The sequence below is a fragment of the Capricornis sumatraensis genome, chromosome 10 (assembly GCF_032405125.1).
Source record: "Capricornis sumatraensis isolate serow.1 chromosome 10, serow.2, whole genome shotgun sequence".
Taxonomy (NCBI): Eukaryota; Metazoa; Chordata; class Mammalia; order Artiodactyla; family Bovidae; genus Capricornis; species Capricornis sumatraensis.
This window is the reverse complement of record NC_091078.1, coordinates 91,620,286-91,636,036: the sequence shown is the minus strand read 5'-3', so window position 1 is coordinate 91,636,036 and position 15,751 is coordinate 91,620,286. Positions and strand designations below refer to the sequence as shown.

General features: G+C 43.1%; 1 protein-coding gene across 1 annotated transcript in view; it reads left to right on the top strand.

The window, feature by feature from the left end:
* Window positions 1-15,751, top strand: part of CACNA2D3 (calcium voltage-gated channel auxiliary subunit alpha2delta 3) — an 875,864-nt gene that overhangs the window by 799,120 nt on the left and 60,993 nt on the right. Inside the window, exon 32 of the mRNA XM_068982393.1 lies at window positions 13,608-13,683. Coding sequence (XP_068838494.1) covers window positions 13,608-13,683 — 76 coding nt within the window. The remainder of the gene's footprint in view (window positions 1-13,607; window positions 13,684-15,751) is intronic.

Genomic DNA, 15,751 nt, shown 5'->3' with positions numbered 1-15,751 from the left:
CTTTAAAATTCAAGTACATTTTCTGCCAGGAGTCATTGTGCATAAGCTTGAAAATTGGGCATGGAGCTGGACAGGGGCTGCTATGCTGGGTTGTCCGTCGAGGCGCCCCTGGCTTCTTGTGTCTTTACGTGGGTGTGTACATTTGTGTTGCGTTAGCTTGTTTTCAACTTGGTTGGGGTAGGGAGAGACAAAAGAGGGAGAATAATCACACACGTGTTTCTCATTTGAAAGCATATTTTTCAACATTTTTTTTTTTTTTAGCAAAATTACTTTTTTTCCCCCTCTTCCCTCTTGGATATTCCTTTCAAACAATTTGGTGGGAGAGAGGAAAGGTTGAAGCAGTATTTTAAGTTCCTAGATTTCTCATTACTGTGGGTGAAGTATGAATGACTTGAATTTAGAGCTTTCTTCTACAAAAGTGGCTAACATCTGAGAAAAGGGGAAGGCTGGGACTCTCTCTTCGATTTTAACAGCAAGTGCTGTCATCCAGAAATTACCTGACAAACCTCCTAGGCCTCTTTGAAAGCCCCCTCATGAGGCCAGGACAGAAATTAGAGTTTGAGATTTGAAGTCAGATGGATTGGATTCAAATCCAGGCTCTTGACATTTTCTAGCTGCATGGCTCAGAGTTAGTCATGTTACCACCCCCAAGCTTTGGTGTCCTTACATGAAAATCGAAGATGCTAATAATAATTACTTGCAAAGTTTTCTGTCAGAGTTAAGGAGATAATAATAAACGTAAAGTTCTGACACAGTGCCTGGCATATATTAAAGGCTCCATAACTGCTAGCTGCTGCTAGGATTTTTGTTGCTGTGGATCTTTGATTTTCCTTTTTTACCTTGCACCAGATGAATTTTTTTTAATTCACATATTTCACAACAGGCTTTCCATGACACCTGGCAATGGGGTCTCCATCCAGTATTGGGGTACTGCCATCCTTTTGGAACTCAAACATTCATGCCCTTGCCTTTTCCAGCATGCTTACTCAGAGAGTAAGGTTGACAGTCCTTTTTGTCAGAAAAAGTCTGTATTTCAGAAGCCCTGAAAAGATGTAGCTGAAAATAATGGTGTGATGTCAGGCACCATATTTAACTGCACCCCACTCCCGAACACAGGGTTCATGGAGGCTGAGTTGCTTTGGTGACATGGCTGAGCCCTGGTAAAGGTCAAGGTCCATTCACCTAGTTGACCTGCCATCTCAGCATCTTGGACAGTGCACCCTGGCACAAAGTTTCTTCATTTGGTCTACTCATACCCAAGTTTCTTAAAGAAACTCCTTTCATACCCAAGAGCCCTGCAAACCATCTTCTTCAGAACAGCAGAGCTCAAAATGAAAAATGAATGCCATCTCCCTTTATCAGCCTCCTTTTATCTCTCCCCACTGATCCATAGTCACTGCCTCTCTCTCTAAAGCAAGATGATGCTTGCCTGGTTGGCATGGACTCTTTCTTTGGTTGCTTGGCCACTTACCGGGTGTCTTGATGGCTAGTCTACTTAGTGGTGCCATCAGAGGGAAAGCGCATCCGCTTGTGGTCTGCAGTGCCATGTGGGAGGAAGAGAAGTCACTGATTTGTGCAAACAAATTACCAACTTGAGGGAGCTTTGAGAAGGTTCTTCAGTTTTCACGTGCAAGCAATCTAAGAGGGATAGTGGTTTCTCATGGTTGCTTAGGCTGAGTCTTCGATTCGACCCTATCTACCCAGCTTATAGAAAACATAGTGCTCAGGGCCAGATAACATACATGGCCTCAGCAATATGAGAATAATGCAGGTAGCAGTAGCTATCTTCCAGGAGCACCTACCACATGCCAGGCCTCGGTTGCAAACAGATCTTAACTCTTGCAGTCCTTTCCAGCAACTCGAGAGACAGGTATAAACAGGACCAGTGCCTAATCTGCAGTGTCCAGTGCAAAATGAAAATGGGGGACTTTGCTCAAAAATTACTGAGAATTTCACAACAGCAAGAGCAGAGCAGTAAACAAGGCATGCAGCCCTTTTAAGCGGTAGGGCTTTGTGCAGTTACACAGGCCACATGCCCATGAAGCTGGATCGGTGTGTGTGTACGTGTGTGTGTGTTAGTTGCTCGGTCATGTCTGACTCTTTTCGACCCCATGGACTGTGGCCTACCAGGCTTCTCTGTCCATAGAATTCTCCAGACAAGAATACTGGAGTTGGTTGCCATTCCCTTCATATATATGTACATATATATATATAAGTGGAGCTTGGAAAGGTTAAGAACTTGTCTCCATATAACAGAGTGATAAGAGAACTGGATGAAAACATCCTGCAGTCTAAGCAAGCACCGGGAGAATTTTCTAGCCTCTGCTTTTTACCTGGTTCGATATACAGTAGCATTGTGTAGTGCATGGAGCTTCCTTCAGTTTTGCCTGAGACAAAGTGAAGCATAGCCAAGGAGGATGTTGGCTCAGCAGTAACTTATCTGGGTGAGCAGAACTTTCAGGAAGGGAGGCCAGCCGAATGATAAGATCACCCAGATTTCTTTTAACTGAAGTTGATAAATCATTAAACCAAGTCATGTTCCCAGGCTTCACATATTTTCTCATAAGATACCATATTCCTGGTCAGCTTTTTGTGTTTCAAACAGAGAACTTGAAATATTTCTTTATTCTTATCAGGGAAAGTAAATGAACTCCCTAAGTAGCCCTGACTCATTTAGGGCTTTTCATTTTAGCTGCTTTCTTTTAACTCAAGTTCATGTCCAGTAAGAGCTTGTATTCGTATTTCTCAGAAGCCATACTCCATGGCAGTGGCATTGCCCTTTCCAAAACTACTGAAAGAATATCTGCTTTCAAAATATTCTTATTAGAATTTATTTCCCCACCCCTTCTTGCCCCCTGTGATGCAAACTCAATGTCAAATATCTAGGGGAAAGTGAGAAAAAAATATATATATAGCCGATCATAGGAGAGTCCAGGTTTCTGATAGGGTTTCTTTGATACAGGGGACTTGAACCATGAAGACTTCAGTTTGAGCCTCAGAGTGGCCACTGTGTGAACTTGGACGGATTCCTCAGACTTATTTTATTCGTCAGCAAAATAGGAATTTCAGTGAGATGGGACTTTTGTGAGACTCAATTAAAATAAGAGAAGTAAAAATGCTTTGCAAATTGCAAAGGTACTACACAGAGGAGGTAAAAGATTAGCTGTCGGATAAGATCTCCAGATGTCTGAAATTTTTTTTTTCTCCTAATTTTCTCCTCTCCATTGTAAAAATCACTAATAACCCCCCACTCCCAAAGTAGTCATTACACATCAGTGGCCTCCACAGCACAGCACTGGCGGTGGGTCTGTGGGCGTGAACTCCACCACCATCCCTGGAGAGCTTTGAGAACACACCTCTGCTCCAGCTGTGCCCCCACGAGATTCGTATTAAACTAGTCTGGGGATGGAGCATCCATGCGATTTGCAGGTACTGTCAGGATCAAGAAATACTAAGTTTAGTGCACCAGGGTTCGAGTCTAGGTGCTACCTACTTTGAAGCTTTCTGACGCTTGGCAACTTTAGCTCCGTAATTTTGGCTTTTTTTTTTTTTTTTTAACAGCAAAATGAAATCAAAAGAATGATTTTTATACCTGCAATGAGAGTTAAATGGAATAACACATGCTTGTACCAAAGATCCCAGGGAAGGCAATGGCACCCCACCCCAGTGCTCTTGCCTGGAAAATCCAATGGACGGAGGAGCCTGGTGGGCTGCACTCCATGGGGTCGCTAGGAGTCGGACACGACTGAGCTACTTCACTTTCACTTTTCACTTTCGTGCATTGGAGAAGGAAATGGCAACCCACTCCAGTGTTCTTGCCTGGAGAATCCCAGGGATGGAGGAGCCCGGTGGGCTACAGTCCATAGGGTTGCAAAGAGTCAGACACGACTGAAGTGACTTAGCACACAGCACTAATAGTTTGTTTTTGCCTTGGGAGCTACTGAGTCTACTGAGAGTCTCTTGGTTGTGTCTCTTCTGTTTTGTCCTGTTTTTTGTTTGTTTACTTTATGTGTGTGGTACAGCACACCTGAGATTTCACCCTTCCAAGACCATGTTTAACTTTTCCCTGTAGAGCCCGGTGAATGTCCTCCTCACCTCGCCCCGGCCCCTGCCACCACACACACACATTCATTAACATAGTTGACTTGTATAGAATTCACTCCGGTGGCTTTTTCTAAATTGCCTTTCTAAAAAGGTGATTCACCAGGTAGATTGAAGACTTGTACTGTTTCTACCCCTGTCTCCATATGATGAAACTGCACTGGGCTCCATGGTGGGTGACTGGCACTTTCCCTGTCTTTGGTGACTGCATTACATTTCAGCAAATGCCCTGGCCCCGGAATCCAGAGAGTGTTAGAGAAGGCTGTTATGTTTGGATGCCTGCTCCCTAGCACCGACTGCCCCACCGATGTCTTGATACTCAACAGCTCATGTAAGGAATGCAATGGCTTCTTGGCTTCCTGTTGACCTGACCATGTCCACAGAAGTGGTTTGTCAGAGGTGGCGTTGAAGGGAACAAGAAGTCACATTGGCTTGGACAAGTGTGTTTCTGGGCCAAATTTTCTGGAATGCAGAGACATGGAGATTCCAATGAACTGCTCTTGAAAATCGTAAAGCTGCTGCTTGAGGATCCCCAATTACAACAATTACAGTAGCCACTCATCTTCACCCTAACAGCAGCCTGTCTCATTTATTGAGTACTAACTGCATTTGGCCCTTGAACAACACAGGTTTGAACTGTGCAGGCCTGCTTATACATGGATTTTTTTTAATCATCAGTGTTAAGTACTACACAGTCTGTGGTTGGTTGAATCCATGGATATGGAACTGTGATTATGGAGAAACTGTGTATACACAGGGCAAGCTGTACTCAGATTTTCAACTGCAGAGAGGATCAGCTTCCCAGCCCTTATATGGTTCAAGGGTCAACTATACAGGCAAGGCATTCCAAATAGTTTACATGCATGACCTTAATTAAGCCTCATGATAGATTCATGGAATAGCTATTGTCATTTGACAAAAGAGGAACTGGACGTGGAGGCTTTAAGTGTTTTAGTAATTTGTTCAAGTTCACCCACAGTAGTGAGTTGTTGTCGTTGTTTAGTCACTCAGTCACGTCCCACTCTTGGCGATCCCATGGACTGTAGCACGCCAAGCTTTCCTGTCCTTCACCATGTCTCAGAGCTTGCTCAAACTCGTGTCCATTGAGTCAGTGATGCCATCCAACAATCTTGTCCTCTTTCGTCCCCTTCTCCTCCTGCCTTCAATCTTTCCCAGCTGATATCAGGATCTTTTCTAATGAGTCAGCTCTTCACATCAGGTGGCCAAAGGATTGGAGCTTCAGCTTCAGTATCAGTCCTTCCAATGAATATTCAGGACTGAATTCCTTGCAGTCCAAGAGACCAACACCACAGTTCAAAAGCATCAGTTCTTCAGTATTCAGCCTTCTTTATGGTCCAATTCTCACATCCATACGTAACTACTGGAAAAACCATACCTTTGACTTAACGGGCCTTTGTTGTAAAAGTAATGTCTCTGCTTTTTAATACACTGTCTAGTTTGGTCATAGCTTTTCTTCCAAAGAAAAAGCGTCTTAATTTCATGGCTGCAGTCACCATCTGCACTAATTTTGGAGCCCAAGAAAATTAAGTCTGTCACTGTTTCTTTTGTTTCCCCATCTGTTTGCTATGAAGTGATGGGACTGGATACCATTATCTTTGTTTTTTGAATGTTGAGCTTTAAGCCAGCTTTTTACTCTTCTCTTTCACCTTCATCAAGAGACTCTTTAGTTCCTCTTCATCTTCTGTCATAAGGGTGGTGTCATCTGTGTATCTGAGGTTATTGATATTTCTCGCAGCAATCTTGATTTCAACCTATACTTTTTCTAGCCCAGCATTTCACATGATGTAGTCTACATATAAATAAGCAGGATGACAATATACAGCCTTGACATACTCCTTTCCCAATTTGGAACCATTCTGTTTTTTCATGTCCGGTTCTAACTGTTGCTTCTTGACCTGCCTACAGATTTCTCAGGAGGCAGGTCAGGTGGTCTGGTATCCATATCTCTTGAAGAATTTTCCACAGTTTGTTGTGATCCACACAGTCAAAGGCTTCAGCATAGTTAATGAAGCAAAAGTAGATGCTTTCCTGGAATTCTCTTGCTTTTCTATGATCCAATGGATGTTAGCAATTCGGTCACTGTTTCCTCTGCCTTTTCTAAATCCAGCTTGAACATCTGAAAGTTCTCAGTTGTACTATTGAAGCCTCACTTGGAGAATTTTGAGTATTACTTTGATAGCATGTGAGCTGAGTGCAATTGTGCAGTAGTTTGAACATTCTTTGGCATTGCTTTTCTTTGGGATTGGGGTGAAAACTGACCTTTTCCAGTCCAGTGGCCACTGCTGAGTTTTCCAAATTTGCTGACATATTGAGTGCAGCACTTTCACAACATCATATTTTAGGATTTGAAATAGCTCAGCTGGAATTTCATCACCTCCACTAGCTTTGTTCATAGTGATGCTTCCTAAGGTCCACTTGACTTCAACACTCCAAGATGCCTGACTCTAGGCGAGTGATCACACCATTGTGCTTATCTGGGTCATGAAGATCTTTTTTGTATAGTCCTTCTGTGTATTCTTGCCACTTCTTCTTAATATCTTCGGCTTCTGTTATGTCCATGCCATTTTTGTCCTTTATTGTGCCCATCTTTGCATGAAATGTTCCCTTGGCATCTCTACTTTTCTTGAAGATATCGCTAGTGTTTCCCATTCTATTATTTTCCTCTATTTCTTCACTTTATTCACTCTGGAAGACTTTCTTATCTCCTTTTGCTATTCTTTGGAACTCTGAATTCAGATGGATATATCTTTCCTTTTCTCCTTTGCCTTTTGCTTCTCTTCTCAGCTATGTGTAAGGCCTCATCAGACAATCATTTTGCCTTTTTGCATTTCTTCTTCATAGAGATGGTTTTGATCACTGCCTCCTTTACAGTGTTATGAACCTTTGTCCGTGGTTCTTCATGCACTCTGTCTGTTAGATCTAATCCTTTGAATCTATTTGTCACTTCTACTGTATAATTGTAAGGGATTTGATTTAATTCATCCCTGAATGTTCTAGTGATTTTCCATATTGTCTTCAATTTAAGTCTGAATTTTGCAATAAGGAGTTCATGATCTGAGCCACCATCAGCTCACAGTTGTGAGTTGGGAGATGGAATTTGAACTCTTGTCTCTGAAATTCCAGGCCATGTTTTCCTAGTCACCACTCATCTTTTCCCATAGTTGGAGAAAACTAGAGTATTTTCTGGAAAGATATTTGTTCACCTTCATGCTTGTTTTGTTTCAAGAGTCTTTCAGAGTTGGAGTCCAATGTATCAGTTATTTGATTGTGCTAGAAATAATAGGAAGTTCCAAAAGATCAAAGGGTTAAAGATACAGAAGTCCTCTAAATATTGAATCCTACTTCCTGTGATATTCACTCTGAAGCCCTTCCAGAGATGAAGCTGTATTCCTGACTCCTAGTTTTCTCCATATCCCACATGCGCAGTGCAGTCCTAAATACACGTGGTTATAGCCACCATGTAGCACGTCTGTCCATGGTATCTGACCCCAGGCAATGAAAGCAGGAGCACTCAATAACACATGTTGGGTTTGACTAATATCAAGGACACTGGCAACATCAGTATCCTTAGGTTCTGACATCCTGAGCCTCGGTCATGTGCCGCACGGCATGCCAAGTGATCACACCATTGTGGTTATCTGGGTCATGAAGATCTTTTTTGTATAGTCCTTATACAAAGACTTACTGTGGTGCAGGCATTACCGTGGTGCCCTTGCTGGGAGATGTGCACACAGCCCCAGGAACCTGGCTGGGCCCAAGGGTGCTCCTCTAGCATCCAGGTTTCCTGCCTCAAACGGGCTTGGCTTTACTCATTCCACACGCAGAATTCAACTATTTCCTTCTGTTTTTTACTCATAAAAACAAAACAAATTTTACCTTTTCTACATGGGATTAATCATGATTGCATTTTCCCCCTTCAGTTTCAAGGAAGGCTAATTTTCATGGGCCAGTTGAATGAGCAAAGAAGCAACTGGCTAGGTGGACCTACTAGGCACAGGGCAATCCTGTGCCCCAGGATTGAAGCAGGTGTGGCTGCTTCCCAGAGCCACAGGGACTTCACCTCTTGAGCGTTAGTTTCCTCTCCATGCCTCAACATCCAAGATAACACTTGGATGGCACAAAGTAATTGATTATTTCTTATTGTTACTGCTTTTTTTTACCTGGGTGAGATGCTGCTGTGACCAGTGTCTGTGACTTTGTTTCTTTTTATAGTCTCAGCACCAGTTGATGAAAAGCACTTGAGGCTGATCAACCCTCTGCTTAATCTATAAAAGAGTGAGGCTCACCCTCAGGGCTCTGTACTCGACCCCGAGGGGCCCCGATACCTGGTGCACTGGGCTTCTGGCTGGTGCAGCCTTGTGGCACTTATTCTCTTCTAATGATGGGTGCTTATTAACTTGGTAGATTTTAGTGATTTTCCATCAGAAGGTTCAAAGGCAGCTTCAACTCACCACCTCTGCTGTGTTAGCTGTGCTCTGTTGATCTTAAAGAATAGTACAGTCTCTGTAAGAAGAGGCTATGGGATGAGTTGGCCACCTAGTCAGAAAGGAGAGAAGGAAAAGCTCCTTTTGAATCTTCTGTTAGCATTCAGATCAACAGATGGAGCTTTCCACTCTCCTGGCTGTTAAGGTGTAAGAAAGAGTAAAGCTTCCCATGGTGACAGTCCCTTTGTTTAGAATTTCCTATGTTCCTGCTCCATGCCCCTGACAGTTGGAAGTTGAAAACTGCTCCAGAGAACACATTTTATAGCCCAACAAAGAATACATATTTTTTGCATGCTGCCCTAGTGAGTCACTTTGCTTCTCCTACTTTTTGATTTAAAATTGCTTAAATATGACCCTCAGTGGGTCTTTATGGTTTTAGGGCCATATTTGCAAACATTAAGCTGTTTCAAGACTGGTTTGGGGGCAGATTTTTAGCCAAAGTGAGTTAGAGTCATTGCAGGTAAAGTACCTGGCCTCACAGTCACATAGTAGGTGTTTAATAAATGCTGGTGCCCACCATTAGTAACAACCTTGAATTAGCTGCACTCATGTCTTTGAAATTCAACCTTGTTTTTTTAGGAGAAATCTTGTTCTTGGTCATAATTTTTGTCTAGTTGGAAAAGAGCAGAATCAGGAAAACAGCTTTAAGTAAATCCTAATGTCACGAGCCGGGCACCCAGTACAGGACACGTAGGGTTGCCCATGCTTGGTTTGCATTGCTTTGAGTTTCTTCCTCAGAGAGTGTATCTGCCTTCCGCCAAAGTTTCGAAGAGACCCATCTGGGGAGCACAGAGATGCTAATGATAAGGTCTCCCCAGCAGCCCGCGGTTGCCGTGGCCTGGTGGTGATGTCAGGGAGATTAAGGCATGTTATCTGAAATAAGAATAAACCCCTGCTGCTGAGTGCAGCAGTGCAGCACCAATCTTGGGCTGGGCAGGACGCTCAGGGCTTATTTTAGAGCCAAATGAAAGCAGGCAGTTATCACATTCTTTAACTATAATCAGCCAAACAGGATACAGGTAGCCACAAAATGGGAGTTATTTAAAACAGTAACAAAATCACTTCAGAAAGGACAACAATCTGGAAGGCTCTCTGCAACATCTAGTTAAAGCTGTCTTAAGTGTGGAGAAGACAGAGCAGGTTTGTTTTGTAACCTTCTCATGACAATCAGATCAGGAAAGCTTCCTTATGAAATGAAAGGCAGGGACCCTGACCCGGAGGCTGCCCCCAGAGCAGTTGAGTTTGACCCCAACTTGTAAACTGGAGCCTTTGAAAATGATTCCAGTAGAGTCCTGAGCTTCCAGCCATCTGTCTGACAGGGCAGTTACCAGGGAAAAGGGGTCTCGCTAGCCCGGCCAGTTGATGCAGCCTGGCCTGGTGACCCCATAACAGCCACTCAACTTGGGTTGAAAGTTGATTCTGGATATTGATTATGAGACTTTATCTTCGGTAGCTTTTCCTGTGACATTCCAGTAAGACTCTGGGGTGGGGCACAGGGCTGAATTCTAAGCATTTCCTAGGACCTGTCAGAACCTGCTGCTGAGCGGAAGGCAGAGAGAGGTGGATTCAGTGTGGCCCCCATATAATTCTGGCTCTGGACCTGTTAGGTATGTGACCTTGGGCACATTTTTAGGCTGGCTGAGACTTGGTTTGCCCCTCTGTGAAATGGGGATGATTAGACTCTCGCAGGGGCATCCTTAGAAGAGCACCTTGCTGACAGTTGCTAAATAGACTTCAGTAAACAGCAGCTATTGTTACCCTGGTCTTCAGCTATAAAACTCATGGACTGAAGCTGCCACATGATCCCTTGATAACCCCAGCATGGCTTCTGAAGGTGTCTGTTACTGCAGTAACAAGTGTGAATTTTACACTGCATCATACATGCCAATGAGCTAAGAAAACCAGGAGGCCTATCCAGCCAGCTGGATAAAGCCTGAGTCAATTCCCAATGTGTTTAACACCACCCTCATTAATTAATAATGGCAATGAAAACCAGACTAATAAATTACAACAGCAGCTGCAGCCCTGCCTTCTGCTGAATGCCTCCTCTGTTCTAGGTACTGTTCTAAAGGCAGTATGTGTGTATAACCTCATTTAAATGACTGCCCTATAAGGAAGCCATTGCTCTCACTATTTTACAGATGAGAAAACTGAGGCATAATGAGGGTTAAATAAAAATAGCATTGTAATATGTAGATGTGTTATGATTTGAGCTTAGGTCACTGGTTCAAAGGTAGATTGTTAATCATTAAGTTACACTACCAGTCACTTTGGACTCTGGGAATAGTGTAGCTTTAAGAGTCCAAGATCCAGCAAAGAACAAAATCAGGCCTTCTGTTGTAAGACTCATAATGAGACTAGCATGATGCATAGTGTATTTCAGTATCCTTCCACATGCCCGATTATTTAAACTCGGAATATCTCTGTAAGTTTATTTATAAGTGAAAAAATAAAGCCTCAGTGGAAGGTGAGCAACCTGCTGTGATTGCACCCTGGATAAATGGCAGAACTGACTTTTAAGCCAAGGCCATACTTCATCCATGTCTATAAGACACCACGCACAGCCATGTTCCACTCAACCCATGCTGCCTTTCACCAGCTCTGATCCAGAGTCCAGCTGCAGAGACAGAGTTGGGTAGTAGGAAAAGGATAAAGCTAATAATCAGTTCAGTTCAGTCGCTCAGTCGTGTCTGACTCTTTGTGACCCCATGAATCGCAGCACACAATAGTTCTGGTCAAATCCTAGAAAACCCTTCCAGGGGCACCTGTAGAAATCCCCTGTTGAGGATACAGACTGGCGTGGTGGGCCAGTCAGGGGCCAATTAGCATTGTCCATTGTGGCCTATCGGAGAAGGCAATGGCAACCCACTCCAGTACTCTTGCCTGGCAAATCCCATGGACGGAGGAGCCTGGTAGGCTGCAGTCCATGGAGTTGCTAGGAGTCAGACACAACTGAGCGACTTCACTTTCACTTTTCACTTTCATGCATTGGAGAAGGACATGGCAACCCACTCCAGTGTTCTTGCCTGGAGAATCCCAGGGACAGGGGAGCCTGATGGACTGCCATCTACGGGGTCACACAGAGTCGGACACGACTGAAGCGACTTAGCAGCAGGAGCAGCAGCAGCATTGTGGCCTATGGTTTATTCTGTGGCTGAATTAGTGTCAGGGCTATATTAGTGATGAGTGTTTCTCTGAGAAGTTTATTCAGGGAGTTCCCCAAGCCAGATGCTTGGATGGTTCATAGGCTTCATTTCTTTCTCAGTATACACTGGTTCTGCTTGCATCTGCTGAGAGGAAAAAAGTCAGAGGACAGTCAGCAAGACTAAAAATGTCCTGAAGAGGAAGGGGCTTTGGAGGACTTGCCAGGTACCCACTTTGGCTCAGCTGCCTATGGATGCCTGTGTGGTGCTCATCAGGAACTGGTTTCCATCTCACTGTGGTCAGAGTGGCCAATTTTCTTCTGGGTGCGCATAGGTGCTCTTTGGTGAATCTGGGTGTGTAATCTCTCTAATTTATTTCTAAAGAAAGAAGGCTTCACATCACATTTTGCAGTTGATCTCTTCAATCTCAGTTGCATCATCGAATATTCAAGATTCAGGCAATCAGATGATCATTCATGCATTCTACCTTTTAAGTCAGAATATTAATACCTTCTCCATGCTGGGTGCTGTGCTAGGTGTGAAACAGATCCAACCCCAGTCCTGCATTATGGAACTTTTATTCTAGCATACATTCCCAGCCCAACATTAAGTATGCTTCACGTTAAGCACTGCCTGATTTCAGAAAGGGACTCCTGGAGGGAGAATTCCTTCCAGTCATTTAGAAGTTCATGTAGTACAGTGTTAACATGTCATCTGGCAACTGTTACATAACTCAGGTTGGACTTTAAGTGTCTCTCCTTTGGGATGCCAGGAATAGTGGGAGGAGGAACTGGGGGGAGGGATGAAATGCATGTGTGGGATAAAGTATTTGCTCCATCTTAAAGCTCTTAACTGGCTACTGGAAATTGCCATTCTTTTTTACTTTGTAAAGGTGTTAATAAGAAACTAAAATGTCTGGAAAAAAAATGAAAGTAAAATATCTTTGCAGCTGAATAAAGGTCATAACTGAAATAAGAGCTATATTTTTACCACCAAGGTAGAAAAAAAACATCCATTTTCTTGTTTCATCAACTGCACTGTTTTCAAAAGGGTATACTCACTACTATGGTGGTGGTAATGAAAGGGGGGTGTGGTTCTAACCAAGGAGTCAGCTGGTTTTCAACAAATAGTTAAGGAGCTGGCCTTCTCTTGGTCTGAGCCTATTTCTTAGTGCCTAAAAGAGACAGTGGATCCTACCATTTCTTAACCCAAAGTGACCCTTCCCAGCTCTTCTCAACCCTGGAGACAGTCAATGTGGGTTCCAGCAGAGGCCCAGGATTCAGTTTAAAACAGCATATTCCTTTGGAGTATCCTTGTCCATGCAAGTCATCCTTGTTCAAGCCAAAATAACTATTTTATCATGCTTTTTGGGAGGGGGGTTCTGCTCCCCCTTTTCCATCCCACTGATAGGCTTTGTTCTCTTGGTTCTTGAAGTCCCCAGTGTGACATGACTGTGTCTGTAGTCCTGGACTTTGCTGTGTCCCATGCTTGTCACTCTTGTTGTTGTTTAGTCACTAAGTCATGTCCGACTCTTTTGTGACCCCATAGACTGTAGCCCCCCCAGGCTCCTCTTTTCCATGAGACTCTCCAGGCAAGAATACTGGGGTGGGTTGTCATTTCCTTCTCCAGGGGATCTTCCCAACCCAGGGATCAAACCCACGTCTCCCGTATTGGCAGGTGGATCCTTTACCCCTGGGCCCTCTGGGAAGCAACCCCCTTGTTAGGCCTGCCTTGATCTGTGTTTGTCGCTGTTGCCCTGGCTGGTGGTTAGTGACTGTTCCCCTGCTGGTTGGTCCACAGCACCATGTGGTTCTCATGTTTCCCATTTAGTGAAGCTCCTTTCCCTTCTCTTCCATAGAATTACCCTTTATGACTATCAGGCCATGTGCAGGGCCAACAAGGAGAGCAGCGACGGCGCCCATGGTCTTCTGGATGTAAGTACAGTGCAGTCACTCAGAAGACAGCTGTGTGTTTTTTCCTGTCTCTCTGGGTGTGCATATCGTTTTCCTTGGACCCATCAAGTTTATCTGTTTCAAAATAATGAATATTTAAATGTGTTTCCTGATTTCATTGATTGAGAAAAGTAATTTGTGTTAAATCTAAATCCAGTGAGTTCCGGAATGACAAACAGACCTAAAGTCCTTGATGGATTAATGCAGCAACCCCCCTTTTGATGGGTGGAAAAGGGGAGAAGTTTTGTCTATTCTCTCATTCTCAAATAAAAGAGACTTTGGTTTGGTTCAATAGAAACCTTCTTTTTGGTTATAATAGAGCTGCTAGCCTGTGAACAAATCCACATTTTGATCAGATTCTCCACTTTAATTGTGCTGCTGCTTTTAGCATTATTTTCCCTGGAGCTGATCCATCCATGGTGTCACAGTTGAGGATCCATCAACATAACTTTGTATCATTAGGAACTGGCTTTCAGATCACCAGAAATTAACTTAAAATTTACCCTTGGTTTAAAAATATAATTTACAATGTGCAAGCAGTGTAAGTTTGGCCACCAATAACTTGAAAACACAGAAAAAGCCGACATAGATACTTCTACATAGTCTGGCATGTAGGTATAAGTATAACCCTTACATGTTATCATTTTGTAAATTCCAAAAATCAACCTAAAATTTGGTTTGAAACACAAAATTTAAGAACCATTTTGGTTTTAAAATATAAATACACACCTTCTCATTTGCAGATGTAAGATCTTGCAAGGGGATTATTTAAAAACCAAATATTTAACACGGTTCTCCTAGACTAAAGGAGCAAGAAATGATTTGAGCTGGGACATTTCTGAGAGGCAACTTGGAACTAAAAATGGGACGATTTGAAAAATACCACTTTTTAGAATGAGAATCAACACATATTTCCTAACCCAGTTTTCCTAACCTTAGCATAAGTATTTCCAGACTTAAAATGTTCCCAAGATATGTTTTTATCATTAGGCTTAAAAGCTCAATGGCTTTGCCCTTCTGAATGTTAATGTGCATTTAAAAATTTAATCCCATATTTATATAATCCCTTTGTTTACCCTGCATTGAGCCAGCATCTGACAGAGAACCCTTGAGTATCCTGCTCCTGTGCCTCCCCTTCCTCACTTCCAAAACTTCCTTAACCCCTTTATTCATTCTCTCCTCCCACACTGAAATGTCACTACCCATCCCAGTGGGTACAAAGACCCAGAACTGTCCTATGGTCTGAAAGAGAGATGGTTGTTTTTCAAGCCATAAGAAGTGTAATGGCAGAACCACAGGACTGCGTGGCTGCATTTGGTTTTAGGAAATAGCTAATAATTCCCATCCTTAGATGACCCTAATCCTGGAAGCCCTGTGTTTCAGGGCGTGATGGAGACACACTCAGAGCCAGAGATTCAGTCTGCCATCTGGGTGGGCTGGGAGTGACCCCCGCTCACTGTTGTTCTGTGCATTTGCTTGTTGGCTTGAATAGGGATGGTTTTTAAAATGTTCAGGGGTATATAAATTTGTTCTTGTTTTATTTGAAACTGGATAATCCTCCCATTCCTAGTTCTAGTCCTTATCAGCAAAATGCTTTGAAGGTAGGATTAAGCAGCCATCACATCAGAAACCAGGATTAGGCATTTCATTTCCCTGCTACCTAAAGGAAACCACAAAAGGTTCTGAGGCTTTTCTGGACCTGCAGCTTGGGGCCCGGGCTTTGCCAATGTCATTGCCTGTCTCTCAAGTCCACCCACCGCTCACATATCTGGCATACCTAGGTACAAAGAACTGACTGAGGGGGAGACCTGGTATTTTCCAGAATTCAGGAAATTGAATTATCCACGTAGGAAATATCACAGGGTAAACAATCCCACTGCTTTTTTTAATTAAAATATTCTGAAATAAAGATTAGCCTGTCAATGCCTTCTTTTATAGAGTGAAGGGGATTTTCTGCAAGGATAAAATCACATGTTTATATGGTTATCATTTTTTTTCAAGTCTGAATATGTGAGTGTGAGAAAAGGCAGCTTAAATCCTACATAATTCA